This window comes from Platichthys flesus, chromosome 19 (assembly GCF_949316205.1).
Source record: "Platichthys flesus chromosome 19, fPlaFle2.1, whole genome shotgun sequence".
Lineage (NCBI taxonomy): Eukaryota > Metazoa > Chordata > Actinopteri > Pleuronectiformes > Pleuronectidae > Platichthys > Platichthys flesus.
This window is the reverse complement of record NC_084963.1, coordinates 4,205,130-4,222,883: the sequence shown is the minus strand read 5'-3', so window position 1 is coordinate 4,222,883 and position 17,754 is coordinate 4,205,130. Positions and strand designations below refer to the sequence as shown.

At 40.7% G+C, this 17,754-nt stretch overlaps 2 protein-coding genes across 3 annotated transcripts; both read right to left on the bottom strand.

Annotated features, from left to right (window-relative positions):
- Window positions 1–469: 469 nt before the first annotated feature.
- gtf3c5 (general transcription factor IIIC, polypeptide 5) lies at window positions 470–5,037 on the bottom strand. 2 transcript variants are annotated; one of them, XM_062413511.1, is made up of 11 exons: window positions 4,687–5,037; window positions 3,748–3,946; window positions 3,410–3,605; window positions 3,032–3,215; window positions 2,741–2,845; window positions 2,264–2,378; window positions 2,041–2,121; window positions 1,618–1,706; window positions 1,285–1,367; window positions 900–1,039; window positions 470–762 (listed from the first exon to the last, which is right to left on the bottom strand). In XM_062413511.1, the coding sequence occupies exons 1-11, from the start codon at window positions 4,882–4,884 to the stop codon at window positions 584–586; spliced, it is 1,569 nt and encodes a 522-aa protein (XP_062269495.1). In that variant the 5' UTR covers window positions 4,885–5,037; the 3' UTR covers window positions 470–583. The 2 variants fall into 2 exon arrangements, with proteins under 2 accessions (XP_062269495.1, XP_062269494.1); XM_062413510.1 differs by having other exon boundaries at window positions 470–765; window positions 4,687–5,035.
- Window positions 5,038–12,675: 7,638 nt separating this feature from the next.
- gfi1b (growth factor independent 1B transcription repressor) lies at window positions 12,676–16,507 on the bottom strand. The gene is made up of 7 exons (XM_062412302.1): window positions 16,345–16,507; window positions 15,922–16,022; window positions 15,437–15,616; window positions 15,107–15,336; window positions 14,793–14,930; window positions 13,727–13,892; window positions 12,676–13,271 (listed from the first exon to the last, which is right to left on the bottom strand). Exons 2-7 carry the CDS (start codon window positions 16,013–16,015, stop codon window positions 13,093–13,095), a joined length of 987 nt encoding a protein of 328 aa, XP_062268286.1. The 5' UTR covers window positions 16,016–16,022; window positions 16,345–16,507; the 3' UTR covers window positions 12,676–13,092.
- Between the last annotated feature and the right edge of the window lie 1,247 nt (window positions 16,508–17,754).

The window sequence follows — 17,754 nt, the reverse complement described above, 5'->3', positions numbered from 1 at the left end:
TAAATACTGTATAAAAACATGATACAGGACTTTTCAAAACCCATTTTAAAATTGGCCCCATAGACCTCATTTGACCATATTTTGTGTTTAAAAAATTCTTGACTTAAAGCCGTGTTTTGTGGGGTCACGACCCTCTGACCACCAAATTCTTATCAGTTTAACCTCAAGTCTGATTGTACATTTCTGCATCTTGTAATTAAACTGTTTTTGATATATCGATATCACAAGAATGGGAAAGGCGTTACAGCAATTTTGAGTTTTGACCATGAGCCACCACATTATCAGTTAAGTGAAGGAAATTCAGTATTTGAAGCATATGGTCAGTAGACGGCAATTCTAGGGAATTTACTTGTATAATGTTGTGTATGTCTTGTGTCAAAGTTTTGAAAAGTTTTAAATGAAATTCTCAGTATCTGACCAATTGAAAATCATATTGTTCAAAGACATATAAACACACAAACACAAAGAATAGAAATACTTTGGTTTTTATTTCCATTTGACTAAGTTACTTTACACTTTACAGAAACAAATAATACAAAAATATCATCAGTAAAGAGACGTGTGATCAAATGTCTGTTCTTTGCTACATGTAATCCAGAATCTCTGTCTCCATCTCGTTTTCACTTCCCTCAGACGGCACAAATTCGTCATCGTCATCGTCCTCGTTTTCACCTTCATCCTGGTCCTCCCCGTCTTCTGCGTAACCATCTTTCAAAGGGGATTTTGACACTTTGCGTTGGCTTCTTCTGAGGACTGGAGGCACTGCTGGGGGACAGAGAGGACATCAGACAACAGATCATGTGCCTCCACCAGTGGGGTTATGTTTTCACTGCTGTTTGTGTGTCTGTCTGTTCTGGAAGTGAAGTATGACCCAACGGGGAACCCATTGCCTTTCTTACCTGGTTTCATTGCCCGGGTGACTTTGTGGATCATGGCTGAGATCATGTTCCTCAGCTTGTCGGTTGTACCGATAACACACCAGCCGTCCCGCTCGTTACACACCTGTTCATCCCCCTTCTGCTTAATCACCTCTTTGATACTGGAAAACACACCAACAACTGCATTACAACTAAAAGCTGTGAGACGAGCTGTTGCTTAGGCCCAATTTGATTCCAATTTAATGAAACATAAGATCTGGGTTTGGAAATCTGGTTAAATATGGGTTTCAAAAGTGTTTTGGAGGACAACTTGAGTTCCAAAATGTTAATGCCAGCTTCTGTCTGATTGCCCTAAATCCTTTAAGATGAAAAATAACATAGTCGTGTTTGCACAGAACTGGAATACCTTTCCACATCCAGATCACAGAGCTGGTAAAACATCTGTCTGTGAGGAGGCAGCATACCCTCTCTGAAGATATAGGAGGCCTCCTGGTGATGCAAAGGTCAGTATTTATTGTATAAATTAAAACACAATGCCGTTTATGTTCCACCATTTTCCCTATTGGGCATTCACATAATCCACATGATAAATAAATAATTATAAATAAAATAAATGAAGGAATAGACAAAATATAAAGTATCCCCATGAAATCTGCCATTCAGCATAAGCACCAGCTTGAAACCAGTTAGCTTGTGATAATACTTTTACATGTGGTGGGAGCACTGGACATTCACTGACCCTCAGCTGGTACGAGATTGGGGCTGTGTCTCGACTGGAGCTTGGACCCTCCTGACCGGGAAGATCCATCACACTCGCTGGCTGTGGGCCTGGAAAAAGAAGAACAGCAGTTTGGCCAACATGTTTTCCCTCGACTCTGGCAGAGCGTCAAGATGGCCGAGTTTATAGAGAACACGTTAATGCTATTTAATTTAGGGAGCTGAATAAGCATTATCTGAAAGGACCACTCAGTGCAATGGATTTAATCACTGTCAATGTGTTTTCATGGTGTCAAGTTAACCATTTTAGTAGTTGTTACTTACTGGGACACGTAAACAATAACAGAAAATGTTTAACTGTAAATGTTGTTATTGACACGTGTTCTTGACTTCCATAATAAAACAAAAACCCTCTACACACATGTAATAAAACCCTCCCACTCACCTGTTTTATTGAACGTAATAGGCAGAGTGTAGTTAAACGCACTCCTCTTGGCTTTTATTGGCACGTCAGATATTGAATGACCTAAAAAAGGAAACACCAGAAGTCAGTATCAGTTATATTCTACAATGTCACCGAACATATTGTTACCAATAGGAACTGTTGTACTTGCTCATTAACAATCAAAACACAGCAGCTCCGGTCCTGTCCGGCCTCAGGCTCTCACCGTGCTTGTTGCGGCAGCGGATCCTGAAATCCAGCATTTGGTATATCTTGGATTCTGGGTCTTTTCGGGGGTCATGGCCTAAACGCACCCACAGACTCCTCCACGGCCCGGTCACCTACAAAATGAAGTTGCATGTTTAACTCATATTTGGGGAAATTATCTAAATCAACATCACGAACACTTACAAGAAAATTGAATCCACTGAAACACTGCTGTTATGAACTATGTGAAAAAAAAATTATTGACAAAACATTTTATTTTGTATGAGTCACGATGGTAGTATACTTTGGGAGGCTTTTGTGTTACATTTCTATATTAACTATATATATTTTTAATTCAAACCTATTAATACATGTGAATTTTCCATCCTATAACTTTTTCTGTTCAGCTGCTGCAGAGCAAACCCTCACTACGGCGTCAGTTTCAACATTTTCACAATATATCTGAATGACATCAGGAAAAATGAACTGAGCTCACCATGTAGTAGGCATATACGGGCAGCAGCAGCTTCACTTTATCAGGGTGAGCGTTGATGTTGGCCTTGACTGCGTTCCGAGACCAGATGGGCCGGCTCTCAAACATCTAAGCACAAAAAGTTTGGTTTGAGATAAGATAAAGGCTCCGAAATTGAAACATTATATTGCAACATCTTTTTCCAACTTAAAGCAGATGCCATTTATGGAGTATAAACAACCTGATGGGGAAAAAAATAACTTGAGTAGGTGTTAAAGCATCCTGTAGTATTAATAACGAAGCAGCCACACAAACCGCTTTCAGTTGTTCTTCAGTTTTTCGGTCGGAGTCCTTCAGGCGGACTCGTACCCAGTTAATCCTGGCCCCCTCGAGACACTCAGTGGGCACAGTGGGATCAGTGAAGCTGACAAAAATTGCATTATTGGGCCGACGCACCCGATTCAGACCGATAAAGCTTTTCTTGTTGGAGGGTATCTGGCTATAAACAGAATGGAGAGGGGAAATAATTAATATCATGAATTGTACTCCTGAAAAGCTGCATTATTATCACAGTGGGAAAACATGTTTATGTTTCAAATAAAGACAACAGAGAATTTGTATTAATACACCTATTCAAAAGTATTAAAACACTAATTCCAATTCAGGGTTCAAAATCACGGAGCCATTACTGACTTGTTATGGATGTCGGGTCGGTAGAAATAATCCACGGGAGTGTCCAGACGTGAGAAGAGGGCCGGGGGAAGAAAGTAAGGCATGGGCTTTTCAAAGAACTCCAGATTCTCGGATTTACGAAGGATGATTTTGTCGTACAAAGACACATTGTTTCCACCTTCTGAATGCACGGCGAGGCACTGGAAGTCGGCCATCCCTACAAAGAACAAAGACGTGATCAGAAAAAAGACAACCTCATCATTTTATGTCTGATACGATCAAATCCTGTCATTTAATGAAGTTGACACATCAGATATTCATATCCTGTGCTTCACACAAGAGAAGACTTTTGCTCCAACCTTGGAATTTATAGGTTGTTCCGATGACGCCCAGCAAATCCATTTGGATCTGCACATCTTTGGGGTCTTTTTTTCGCACCCGCCGCCGCACCCTGAGCAGGAGGTTGCTGGACGGAAAGCGGTTCCCACACAGAGGGTGACAGAAGGGATCCTGAGGCCGGTAACGCAGCTCAAGACGCCTGTTCGGGTGAGCGAAGGTCTGTGGAGTCACAGGAAAACCGGACAGTTATCAGATCACTGCAGGCGATTACACATAAGATGATAGGATGAGACAGATATATCTATTGGTTGATACTATTTTGAGCCTTTCAAATATGGTATATGAACATATGATGTCTGCGTTTGTTTGCGAATATGGACTGAAATTATAAGTAACTGTTGTACGAATATATAGACTTTTTACTTTATAGTTGCTTTTAATAAAGTTTAGGGTTACACTGTAAAATATCCATCCTCAAGTACATTTCATCGTCATAAGGGTTTGATAACAATGATTAAGGAATAATTGTTCAACCAGTGTATCAGCATCAGATTGTTTACTACCTCGAATTGGCATATAATATTATATGTTAACCACAAACTTATGGAAAAATCGTTGGTTATCAAGTTTTACAATGTCAAAGTTCAAAACTGTTTACCTACTATTTATTATAGTACAACACAATGTAAATGAGGCCAATAAAAGCATAAAGATCTAATTTTGAAGCCTGAACTTAGAGATTGAATCTACAAGAGACTTTGTAAAACTGTTTAAAGCTTTGAATAACTAAGATAAAGTCCATTTGTTAATCCTATCACCCACAACTTTATTATAAAGTTATTTATTCACTAAACAGCGTGTACTTGTATGTATTAAATACACAACAGGGTGGCACTTGGATGAGAATATTGTGAACAAATGATGGGGCAGGAAACAGAGTAAGACATGTCTCTACTTACTTTGGACACAGCTCGTATCCCGCCCAGAGTCTCCAGCATGTTGTCGGTGCTGCTCACCACCGCCGGATACTCCACACACACCAGGCGGTCGGGCCGCAGCTCCACGGCGGACGAGGCGCCGGGCACGTCCTGGTCCTCCGCCCCGCAGGTCAGTTGTTTCAGGGTAAAATCCAGCTTCAGCTCATTGAGCTCCGCCATTTCGCCCCCTTACGTTTGTAACACTCACAGGAAACAGTGACAGTTGTAGTTAAAGCGCGAGAAAGACGTGAAATCAAAGTAAATATCCCGGTTTACACGCCTGTAGCTAGCAAAGAGCGAGCACGTGTCCGTTTGCAAAATAACACCGGGCGGAAATCCTTGCTGACACACACACACACACAGTTCCGCAGGTTTCACTAAAACGATATATTCAACGTCAAACAAAAACCTTACAATATAATAAATAAAAAAGGACACTGAGGGATGTATGTCGCTCCTCCTCTTCCATTTATTTTCTCTATTTTTGTTTAAATAAATATATTAATAGTTTATACTGCCAATTAAGAAAACTCATCCAAGTAGAAAAAAACACATGCTTTATCAATTTGGTGACAAAAAAAAAAAAAGTTTCAATACCTGCAAAGACAGATACGCATGAAGATGGCGAAAAACGAACTTCGAAAATGTTTCTAGGGGACCCAAAAAAGTGATGAACATGGTTGTAGTTCAATGCTTTGTGTAGTTCCCTCACCACTGACGAGCAGCACACTTTAATAACCTCACAAAGCATTGAACTACAGACAGATCTGTTTTTATAATTTTTATAACTTATGTATTTATTTCTGTATAATTTGCATGTGTATTTTTTTATTGGTGTTTTCTTATTTCTCATCGTTGGCTTCTTCTACTTTCACCAAGTTCCCTGATTCATCTTAATCTATTTTCAATAAAAAAAAAGAAGAATTGTGTCTCACAGTAAATTCTATATATTTATATATTGTGCTGAAAGTAAGTGTCTGTTGCTGGACATTCTCTCACCACAAGGTGGCAGTGTAAAACCAAATACAACAGTCAATGACTGCATGATTGAGATTATGCCTCCATTAAAGTTCCACCCCACAAATGACTGAATTCACCTGAACGCACTTTCCAGAGTCTATTTGAAATTAATGGGTCCATCTATGACTTCTTATCATTCTGTCTCCAGCTCCGGGGGCTTTAACATTTACCAAAAGTACCTCAGCATTGTGGGAAGGAGACGTCCACTGATGTCAGGAGCGGCTCAGCAAAGAGGATTTGCTTGCGGTCCCTCCCTGAAACTGTCAACACAGTGTCAACCCCTCAGAGAAGAAAGAGGCCTCAACACATGTGTCAGTTTACCAACTTATTAAGATGCAGTCATATAGGGAATTACACTCTGTTTACTTTGATTCTAGTTTGCCTTCTTCTCTCATGTTTGCCGGCAAGTGCAAAGCTTGACATTAGATTTCAACAGTGTGGGCCTGGAGGTATTTGCCCTTTTGGAATCGCCTTCTTTTGAGTTGAGTTGTTTTCTCCTCTATTAGTATTTATTTTAAAGGAACAATCAGATGTGTTTTTTATGATTTTGTCATGCCAGGTGCATAGATTTCACATGGTAGAGATTGAAGGAATAACTTCCTCTATTGGGAGTCAGCTTGTTTTGCATCTGACTCTCAACACGGCAACTAATAATAAACCTATAAGCACCACCGAATATCAACCCTGTGTATCAAGTACATTAGAGGTTGATCGGTCTTACATTAAAGATTAAAAGCATTAAATGAAAAAGAAAAAAAAAATCAAAAGCAGCAAATTTTCCCCATGCATTAAGGGAATAAAACCCACACCTAAAAATACAGTTTGGATATCATATACACAACTGCATTACGGTTCAGTGCCCTGGGGCAAGCAAATAATTTTTGAATCCAGTTTGCAACATGTAAAGCAAATAGGAGTTGGGTTCTGTTAAGTCTATTTGTTTTGGGCTTGACTTAACACTTAGCTAAGCTAAGCAGCTCCTGAATCAGTCTCTGTACTTGAACACGACAGAAGCATTATTTAACAACAACTGTGCTCTTCCTGCATTTGCGTGCTGTGAAATGATGTTAAATCTTAGTCCAGTATTCCCTCGCTCTGCTAGTTTTAGAACCTCTGTTTTACTGTCTACCGACTCCTGAGGTAAATGGCTCTTAACATTTAAATCCAAGTTCACGGTTTTTACACAGAAGGACAAACCATCATGTCCATAACTACTGTTCTCTCAGTTCTTACAGGAAGGGTTTTATCTATTTTTTATATTCATTTAATTTTCTTCTTTGGATCTCTGTTTGTTTCGTCAGATTCTTCTCTCTGTGCTTCCTTTCTTTTAGGAATATTAGCTGGGTACAACGGCACATTCGGCTGGTCCAAGTTTATTACAGTGTTATAAAGCTCAGTGTTTGGTGGGGAGGTTATAAAGAGGTGGGGGACGGGAGGCACTGACTGACAATCTGTTGTGTGCTGTGGTGAAGTGAAGATTTTGATGATCTTTTCTCTTTCTATCTTTCCCCCCCGTCGCTCTCTGGGGCCCTCGTAAATCGACTATCGACCCAGCTCTTCACGCTGCTATCTGTGTCGAGGGCTTGTCCGCTCCTCCCTGCCTTTCTGCCGGCCTGTTCCAGCCGTTACAGTGTGGGGCGGCCATGATAACGTTATCTGTCGGCCTCCATCACCCGGCTCGAGCTGGAAGAGTCTGCTGCCTTCAGATTTCCACCCTCCCTCCGTTTCCGCTCACACTGACTTCTCACTCAGGCCTTGTGCTCTGGCGTCCCGTCAGCTCGCCGTGTGTAAGTCAGAAAGGCGTTCTGTACACACGTCCATGTTTGGGTGTGTGATGTGGACACGTGGGCCGCACCCACTTGAACCTATTCACTTTCTGTTGACAAAACAAAAGATTGTTACCAGTGATTTCTTTCACTGCTGCCACGTTACAAATGTACTCACAACTCTCAACAAGGCTAAGAAGACCCAACATTTCCAGTAGCAGAGGCATCACGTGACTTTATAACTTAAATACGTGTGCACATTATGGCCAGGTCTAGAAAAGCATGATTTTTCTCCCAGTTTTGATTAAATGATTCATGATTAGCTTTAAGATTGAATTTTGGACCAAAATGGTGGTTAGCCGCCATAGGGCTAGGCTGCTAACTCGACTCATGAAAGCAAAGCCTGAATAATGTTAAGTCCATGAAACCGCAGGAACCTCACACCATAACTTCAAAATCCAAGATGGCCGCCCCGTAGTTTTTGACTCTTTGTTATCACTTTTGTCATTAAGTGTGTCGTACACATGCTCTGACATGTTTTATTGACACGCCAGCTCATCTTTTAGTGAGTGATGAACATCGTTTCTGGCTGCTTGATGAGGAGAACAAAGATCTGAGCTGAGTTTTACAACGATAGCTGAAGCCCACACGTGTAACTTCAAGTTCGGTGAGTTGTGTTTTTCTCCCTGAAGCCTGCAGGTTGTCTCGCTTGCTTCTAAAACAGACGATTAAATCCTGAAGAAAAATCCGCCTCAAACAAAAGTAGATTTTCTTTCCCCCTTATCGCTCTCGCTCGACACTTCGTAGGCGCAGCCGTCATCTTTGCACTTATCTATAGGAGCCCAGGACCACACCACAGTGTCACTGGCAATCAAACAGTATCACACCCTCACACTGTGACAGCGGCTTCCTGTGTGCAAGTCACATAGAGGAAATCTGCTGACAGCTCGGTTTTAGATTCATCTGTCTGTTTTGTAAACAAAGCATCATTGGCAGGCTTCTCATTCTACACAAACTTTTCAGAAAACAGCACAACTGTTGGTAACTGTCATGTGTTTACGATTTGGATTCCAGGATGTAACATAACTTATTAAACATTTTATTATTATCTGATAATAAAATGTTTAAGTTCCGGCTCACTCATAACAAAAAGTCCAAGAAACTGTAGTTTCTACCTCCATACACTGAAAGAATTGCAATTTGTATTTAGTATATTATATTTATTTTATGTAAACTCTTTATTAGATTACATTATAATCATTTGTGCAATGTAGAAAGATGATCCACAAGTATACGCTGCTTAAAACCCACATTTTCATAACTGCTTTCAATATGATATGACGTGTGTCTTACATTTCAATGTGTGGATTGATATATAGTTTACATTTATAGTTATCTATTTTCATCTGCTCTCTGTTTATGTAATCCTGGTTAGTTTCCTCAAGCATTTGTTTAGAGCACTATACAAAAATATTATTATCATTCATATTGTTATTATTAAAAGCATGGCTCTTGTTTTATATAATTGTGGATTCTGCCTTTTGCATCAACTCTCTGGAAATGAATAAGACACTGTAATATTAACTTTCACCTATAACCACAGCCACTCAAGTCTTAAAAGTCTTAAAATTTAAACTTTAATCAATCAATTGGAGAAACGCTCCAATAATTGTGGTTAGTGTTGTTTCATATTGTTTTCTCCTACAGATAAAGATTTAACCTAATTAATCAGTTGTTACCTTTGGTCTCCACTCAAGTCATTTCACAGTTTGGCCCTGATTTTATGGGAAACAGTTTTCCAGAAGCTTCGTGGGAAGGAAACTTTTTCTTTAAGTCCCTAAGGTCCAATAACCAAAGAGAAAAAACATTTGCTGAATCCTAAATTTCTTAAGCAGCTCACGTGGAAACAGATCAAATGTAGAAACAGTAAGAAGAAAGACAAAATCTGGGACATGCAACAGTTAAAGTGATTTTTTGGGGGCAGTGGAGGGGAGGAGCAGAGATGTGGATGACCAAAACAAAGCCGGCTAGAAAACCCATACCATGAGACAAACTGTCCATGTGATGACAGTAAATAGTGCCTCAGATTTCCATGACATGTGTTTGATCTGACTGGTAGAGAGGGGAGATCTCGGGCTCAGTTTTCCATGAGCGTGGCCCCGTGGCCTGGGGCTCGTTCATCCATGCGTCCTGGAGCGTTTTCAGAGAACTGTCCAGGGTTCATTTGCATAGAAGCCATTTGCAAGACAAATTTCACCCCTGTGCTCCGTTGCAATACCTGCTGTTACTTTCAGTATGTGTGTGTGTGTGTGTGTTAGAGAGAGTGCTGCATTCGGTTTGGTGCAGTCATGTTTGATTTGTATTTATGAATTGATTGATCCTTTGCCGAGTGGAACCGGTTTGGTGGATCTAGTGTTTGTTGGTGCTGAGACTAGTTCTGGGTTCAGATTGTTCCGACACGATCCATGTCGCCGTTCTTCAAGAACCAATTACACTTTTATAATATGAAAAAAACATTTCGAAACTGTCATTATGCTGTTTCTGTACATGTCTTCCATATACGTTTGCATCTCGACTGAGAAAAATGTTGCTCAGTGACTGTTTTAGAAATAAAATCAGGTGTATTTGTCACTTTCAGGATACCACAGCGCCTCAGGCCACACGCATATGCAAATGACCGAGGGCTGGATAACCACATCAACAGCTCCAGCTCCCTCCCCCTCTGCTGCTTTGCCAGAAATTTTGGTTCAAACGTAAATTAAGAAAATGTCTCCACTGAGTATAACGCTGTTTACCCCCATGTGCACCTGTTTACCTGTGGAGGAATGTAACAGGTGCATCTGGGCCCCGCACGCTTTCTTCATCCTGTTTAACCCCAGGCCACCCCCACCCACCTGTAGCTCCGCCCCCTCTCTTTCAGGACCTATGTCCTGTTTGTTCAGTCCCACCCAGGATGATCCTCTTCTGTGTTGGTTACCTGTGCAGGATTTTGATTTGCTTGGTTTCCAGCACACACACCAGGATGCGGTGGCGGGTCTAACTGTCGCGCGGCATCACAACAGACCCCGCTGCCCCAGTAATATCAACAGCATTTTGCATAGAGCTCACAGATTTATTTGCCAGACAGTAACCTCTCATGTCTCCTCTGTTCCCCGGTTCAGACACTGATTTCTGCAACACAGGCGAATAAACTATTGTTCTTTAATCTGTGAGGCCATCTTTTGATTCTTGGTATAGAAAATATAATGAACCAAAGTTTGGCCCTGCGTGTTAAATCCTTTTTATCCAGCTGTCAAAGATCCAAAGTTTAGAACTCAAATTCATCCTCAGGTCACTTTTCGGAAAAACTTTGAGGCAAATGAAAAATTCAGGAGGAGGAGTTGGTTTGGGCCACGTCTCTCTGAAGGCAGAGGACTCGTCATCAGTGGCTTAATGCTGAGAGACAAATAAAGTAAAGGACAAGTTGCAGCATCAGTAAAAGTTAATTTCTTAAAATGTGAAATAAACTCAGATGCATTTATTCACAGAGCTGCTTCCGAAGAAGGAAGCAGATGTTTGAAAGAGCAGCTGATTTCCATCTGCACAGAGTAAACCACACATTTGACTTCAGCTTCAATCCCCCAACAACAACAACAACAAAGACACATTTACATGTTGCAGTAAACTACACTTCTGACAAGTATTTAAGTATTTACATTATTTAAATAGATCAATATCAACTGTGGATTGTAATTTGTTGTTATTAGTCAAAAGTTATACGTCATGATAGGTAAAACAATGACGGGTAAAAATGACAGAGCTGGTTTAGCTTTGTTGCCGTCAGCAGTTCAAACGTGTCTGCACTCGTCCAGTAATGTAAAAAAAAAAAAAATGGTAAAGACACCTTTGCAGATAACATGACTTGAAGGTACATTAAAAAAACACAAAGAGTGAAGACAACTTGGCGTTTTTGTCATTTTTTTGTCAGACTTGTGCGAATCAGCCAATCAGAATCCAGCGAAGCACAGGCGGAGAGCCAGGTTAAAAGAACTGATCCATTCATCTTTGTCCAACTGAAAGACACAAGTGAAGGCAATGATACAGTCATTTTAATATCAACGAAAGATTAAGATGGCTATGTGATACAATGATACTCAATACATTTTTCTGACTTATATTTTATTTAACTTGTTTAAGCAGAAAGAAATCCCATCTGAAAAGTTCAGAAGATAATTTTGTTTAGTTTAAAAGAGTTTAAATTAAATTTTTCAACAAAACCCCCGAAAAGTCCCTCAATATTTTCTATTTTCTATTGTTTGACTGTATTTTTTATAGCACATTAACAGAAGTCATTCATTTTCACATGAAAACCAACTTCGACATCCCGATTAGGTTCGATTGAGCCACCAAGCTGAGTTTATTGTCCCGTCGTTACATCAGCAGTTGGTCTAACGTCCCTTTTTAAAAACCCGTCCTAGGAACTGTGACTGCAGTGTTTGTCAGATTTAACAGGCTGAGGTGATGATCTGATTTGCCTGGAGCAGATTAATGTCCCAACAGGTTTGGTGTTTGAGGAAGGTGGTGAGTTAAAGTAAATCCAGGAGGCTGACTGGGTGTGGTGACAGTTGACTAAGTAATCAATCCCTTTTTCCCTCAGCCTCTTATTTAATCCCTGTATCCCACTGGACTCACTGTGAAGGGCCAAGCAGCAACAATGGATGTGTGTGTGTGTGTGTTTGGCCACAATTACCATCTATGCGACAGTTCTGATTTCAAATTGAGATTATGGAGCTGGTTCGGCCTCTATAACAAGGAAGCTGCAGTCCCTCGAACGTTCGGGGATGTAAAACTTCTCCTTTAACAACTTTTTCCTCGATTCTGAGGAATGAAAAGCTCCCCGGCCTCAGATTTGCATGCTGCTCCAGGTGTGTTATTTGAATGCAGTACTACTCCACTCCATATCTCTTCCCGGTCCCGCAAGAGATTTCCCCCCGAGGCTACAGTTGTGTCGTTGTTCTACATCCTGCTTCGACAGGAAAGTGACTCAGGAAAACACACAGAAAGAGTCGAACGGCGAGAAATTGTGTGTTTGCACTGCTCATCGTGTCATCTTAGACAAACACCGCGCTTGTCGTTTCCCTTCCAGCCATGATGGATTGCATGTTGTATTACACTTTGTTAATTTTTATTCAACGGGGCAACCAAAGATTTTCATACTCAGTTCAACTTTATTTTTCAAGAAGCAAAGCATTCATCGGCTCTGACAGATTTACATTGCTGAAGCTTATTTTAAATTAACAGTAGGGAAAACCAAAAGGGATGTAAACACATATTTGAAAGAAGAAAACTTCCAATATATTAAAAAATACATTTTTATCAGCTAGTAATTATCCTCCTGACACAATTTTCCAAAGTTAAATCACCTTAAAACATGATTTGATTTCACAGCTTTATTTTTATACATTATCTGAGAAGACCAAAAACAAACCAGATGTATAAATAAATGTTATATCATCTTGTTTGTTATTATCAATGATAACAATAAATTACAGATTCTTCTATTAAAAGCATTTGTACAAAAGAGTGCTACTGCTACGCTCTGGGCTTTGTGCTCACTTCGGCTTCACTTCATGCCGTGCTGGCTCTCGTGGTGCCGGCGGAGATCCACCTTGCGTTGGAAGCCTTTGGAACAAATGTCACATCCGAACGGCTTGAATCCCGTGTGTTTCCTGCTGTGGGTGATCAGGTTGGAGCTCTGACTGAACGCTTTGCCGCACACTTGGCATTTGTGAGGTTTTTCACCTGTAAAATACAAAGAATACAATGAGAAATCAACAGGATTAAAATCAAAGATCATGTTCCAATGATTTATGGGGAGGAAAAGGAGCTTCAACTTCCTCTCCACTGGGTCTGGAAAATCACGTTTGCCGTGCACAAGCACCACAAATGGTGCCAACTACTTTTCCATGAATTTAAAATGTATATTCATATGAATTAGTGAAGAATCCTGTCATTGTTTAGACATTTGCTGGCAACAAATGTGGGCTGCAGGAAGTTCCTCTCACAGAGCTTCGTGTGAAGCAGGAAAAGCCGATAGGCAAATCAACAGGACATTTGTTTAAAGTTTCTTTTTCAGATTTATCAGCAGTTATATTACTCCTGGAGACTCTGCACTTGGAAAGCAGATGATTACAGTGAGAGGAGCCATGCACAGTTTTTTTTTTTTTTTTTTACAACACCTCCATTTTGAGACGTACCAGTGTGAATGTACGTGTGTTTCTTCATGTCCGACTTCTGGTGGAACCTCTTGCCGCAGTACTGGCAGGGGTAAGGCCTCGTGTCCGAGTGGATGAGCAGGTGTGTGGAGAGAGTGGACGAGCGCTTGAAGGATTTTCCACACATCTTGCACTCAAAGCTTTTTTCCTGATCAAAAACAAAAGTACGACAGAAGTGTTACACTCAAATGCATTCGGAATAAAGGTCCATTTACTGCGGCTAGCTTTTCTGGTGCTTTCGGTCATAACACATGGTCTTCATCGGCAGATGGACTTTGCCCAGTTGTCAGGGAATTGGAGATGTTACAAGATTTAGTTTGACCTTGTATTTTGCATTGTGCAAATAAACCAGGTAGGACAGTACAAAGTTCTCTAACTTGACTCTGCACCATCGATTGTTTAAAAAACGCTCTGCACACAACGTCAAGCTCACAAACAATTAAAAGTGACAATAAGCTGCAGAACTGCTTTAGGGGGAATCACAAGGTATTCTGAAGAAATCTACAGACCATTACCACAGGCTAAGCTAACAGCCCATTCTAAACCAGTAGGTTTAGAACTGGGACTGTGCTAATTTTCCGAAATGGCAAAAGCCACAGAAGTGCATTTTTCTTTGAATTATAACTTCATGTTTTATTTTTAGTTGCATATATATACATACATATATATAGTTTTTCTTTGTAAATTTATCATAAGTCTGAGCTGAGTTTTGTCGAGACATCCATGTTGCAACATGACCATGGGAACGCCAACCATACAAGACTGTTCATGGACATGACTTCCTGTGTCATTACCACAAGCTCACGAGTGTCATTTGAACCCAGCAGATGACCCTGATGGACTTGCAGTCATTTATTTAGAGTCAAATAAAGACAGGTGCATTATGTGAAGTATAGGATCCAGCAATTGTCAACCTTAATTCACACCAAGGGTCTAAAAGTTCCAGATTCTTCTCGGCTGCTTTGAATCTGGCTCTTCAGACAGTCTCTCACGCGTCCTATAAACTCTAGGAAAGGTTAGTGCTGAGTTATGACTTATGGTGCTTTACCTGCGAGTGGACATTCATGTGTTGCTCCAGACTGACGGCGTGGCCGAAGGTTTTCCTGCAGATGTTGCACCCGAAAGGCCTCGTTCCGCTGTGCGACCTCCTGACGTGGACCTCCAGTCCGTGTGGCGTCGAGAACACCTGGAACAAAGTTTGACCATCAGTGACACAGCCGGCTGAGGAAATCAAATCAATATGAAATGCATCTATGTTTTTGACATTTTCAATGTACAGTGGATTTTTTGTATGACTGAGCAAACTATCCTAGATCCTAGATATCATCTCCCACATGTTGAAAGTCATACTGTGGTGCGTACCTTGTCACAGGTGATGCAGTGGTAGGTGTTGGAGGTGGGGGAGTAGTGCGTGCTGCAGTCCAGAGGGTGCTGAGGCTGTGGACTGCGGCTGATGTGGCTCCCGTACAGATTGCTGGCGTGCTGCAGCACCGTGGGGCTGAAAGTCACCTGACGCAACTCGTAGGACGAAGGCACCTGATCCCAGGCATAGGACGGCTTGTAGTAGGGAGGGAACTCTGCCATGTGAGGCTCTGAGGTTGCAGACACAGTAAAAAGAAGACAAGATTTAACACTCTGATCTGAAGTGATGCAATGCAACAGGAATAAGAAGGAGATGCACTTGCAGCTCACCAGGGAGGAAGTATGGCTGTGTGGGAGCTGCAGCAGGCCTGGTTGGCTCTGGGTGAACGGGTAAGGGACAGGAGAGCTCTGGCTCTTCCTTTTCAAATGAGGAGTGGTCCGGGGGGGAGAACTCCCCCTCCGACTGAGCCCCATCTGAAGTTTCTGAGACCTGAGTTGCTGTTGGGACTTCTGCAACAAACAAAATGAGTAGGACTGTTTCAAACAGAAGTGTCACTCTGTGTGGTTATGGACAGCAAGTAAACAAAGAACCCTGCGGTTCCTCTTGGAAGACATTTATCAAACAGGAGACATTCAGAAAGAGCTAAATCTTGACTTTCGGATTTGAACACTGATGTGTTGATATAATTAGACATATCCCATTTTAAATATTTAATACAAAGCAAGCTGCTCTAAAGTTTTTTTCTATGTCAATAAAAGTAGACAGCATCAGTTTAGGTGTCCCTCATGTACTCACGTTATATAATAAGTCTTACCTGTATATGTGGCGGCTTTGGGCTCCTCTTCATGTGAACGGTGGACATTGTAGGACGTGCACCTTTTGTTTTTCACCAGAAATGACCGAGGCATGTTGATCCTACACCAGAGAAATTATAACGAGTGGTTCATTTAAGTTAATTGGGAGGTTTGATCGAGTCAGTAGAACTAAGAACGGCCGCTGGAAGTTCACTTCTCATCGAATAACGTCAAGAAAAACAATTTGATCACTCACAGTTATACAGAAAAATAACAAAACATTATTTGATTATAATAAATAATAATAATTAGCTGTGAAAGACGGCTTGTTATCATTTTTGGAGCTTGGAGGACAATAATGGTAAATTAAAAAGTTTGTTTCTAAGTTTCATTTTAGTTTATAAACTACTTTTCGGTCTATTTCCCAAGTTGCGGCTACTCACCGTGAACAGAGCAGGTTCCCGTCCAATTAAGAGCGTCTTAATAATATTAATAATATTAATTTCCGTCGTGTGTAAAAGGAGCAGATGGGCAGAGGCCGAGGACCTGTCGTTAAATCCTTTCCTAAAAGTCAGCAAAGCAAAGCAGTGTTTTAAAGAGAGCATCTCACTTCGCTGCTGTCTCTTCTCTCCCCTCCCTGATATCCAATCAGATAATTTCACAGTGGAATCTGAGTGTGGTTTTCCACCAATGAGAGGCCAGAGCTGCAGAGTGAAATTTGCCTAGAAAAACACGGGGCCTTCGCAGCAGTTAGACGAAACAAGGTGAAGAGGACAGGTGAAGCGAAAAAAAACATGTTGCGATTTAAACGTGTTAACTACAACATGATGAATTAAATACATTTCAATGCTTTCGGAGAGAAATACATGTATCTCATACTTTGCATTTAAAACAGCAAAATATTACCGGTATGTACATTTTCAATTTTCAACTTCGAAAACGGTATATTTCAACACCCCCAAGAAAATCCGACTAATTGTTTCCACCTAACAGTGTTTGATTTACAGGATTCCGGTGAATGTGTGTGTGTTGTTTGCAAGATTTAAACGACCATAGAGAAATCATATGATAGTGTAGCACCTCCAAAGATACACACACCAAACCAGTCCGGGAGATTTACTCTACATCAACATAGGTGTTCAGTCAGATTTTATCCGGGGAGGCTCCAGTTTCACACATTACAGCTGCAGAAGAAGAGTCCAACCAGGTATAATGACAATAAAATGGGTATAATAATAATCATAATAATAATCATAGTAATGATAATGTGAAATCCTGTTAAAAACAAAGTTAAGGGGAGGAGAAAAACTTTGGAGAGAAGGGGAGTTACGTGAGGAGAACTAATGGCAAGTCTGCCATCTGGTGGTGCGAGTGTGTAACTTCACTGTATTTATTATTTCTGTGCAGAGCTTTTTATAAACAGGCCCAGGGGAGTCAGACAACTTTGTGTTCATCCTCCCTGGTTTATCTGCAGTGAAGATTTTATGTGTTTTGCATAAATAATCTAATAAAACTTGCTTCATCCCTACACTGCTGTTACAGTTTCGTGTTGAGGTCTTATAAGCAATCGTTATAATCTTCAGACCCAAGTTAAAGTGCATTCACTTTGAAATTTGTAATACTCAAAAGTTTGATCCAGTTGTAGAAGACTACTGTTTTAGTGTGGGTCCAAATGACACAAAATATGACTCTGCACTACCCTTGGTCGGTTTGCGAGAACTGTGCAACTCTGCTCTCTAGTTCAAATGTCAAATTGAAAGTCCTGATATTTTTTAACATCCTGAGGAGGTATAAACGGTTAAATGACCATGAATATATTTGACTTGGGGGATTAATATTTTGCTCAGTGCTTC

Coding starts and splice junctions, on each gene's coding strand:
- gfi1b (XM_062412302.1), bottom strand. CDS start 16,015: ATGCCTCGGTCATTTCTGGTGAAAAACAAAAGGTGCACGTCCTACAAT. Junction 14,931..15,106: donor ACTGCATCACCTGTGACAAG/GTACGCACCACA, acceptor ACTTTGTTCCAG/GTGTTCTCGACGCCACACGG. Junction 13,272..13,726: donor ACACACGTACATTCACACTG/GTACGTCTCAAA, acceptor TGTATTTTACAG/GTGAAAAACCTCACAAATGC.
- gtf3c5 (XM_062413510.1), bottom strand. CDS start 4,884: ATGGCGGAGCTCAATGAGCTGAAGCTGGATTTTACCCTGAAACAACTG. Junction 3,606..3,747: donor AACAACCTATAAATTCCAAG/GTTGGAGCAAAA, acceptor TGTTCTTTGTAG/GGATGGCCGACTTCCAGTGC. Junction 1,707..2,040: donor TATTACGTTCAATAAAACAG/GTGAGTGGGAGG, acceptor TTCTTTTTCCAG/GCCCACAGCCAGCGAGTGTG.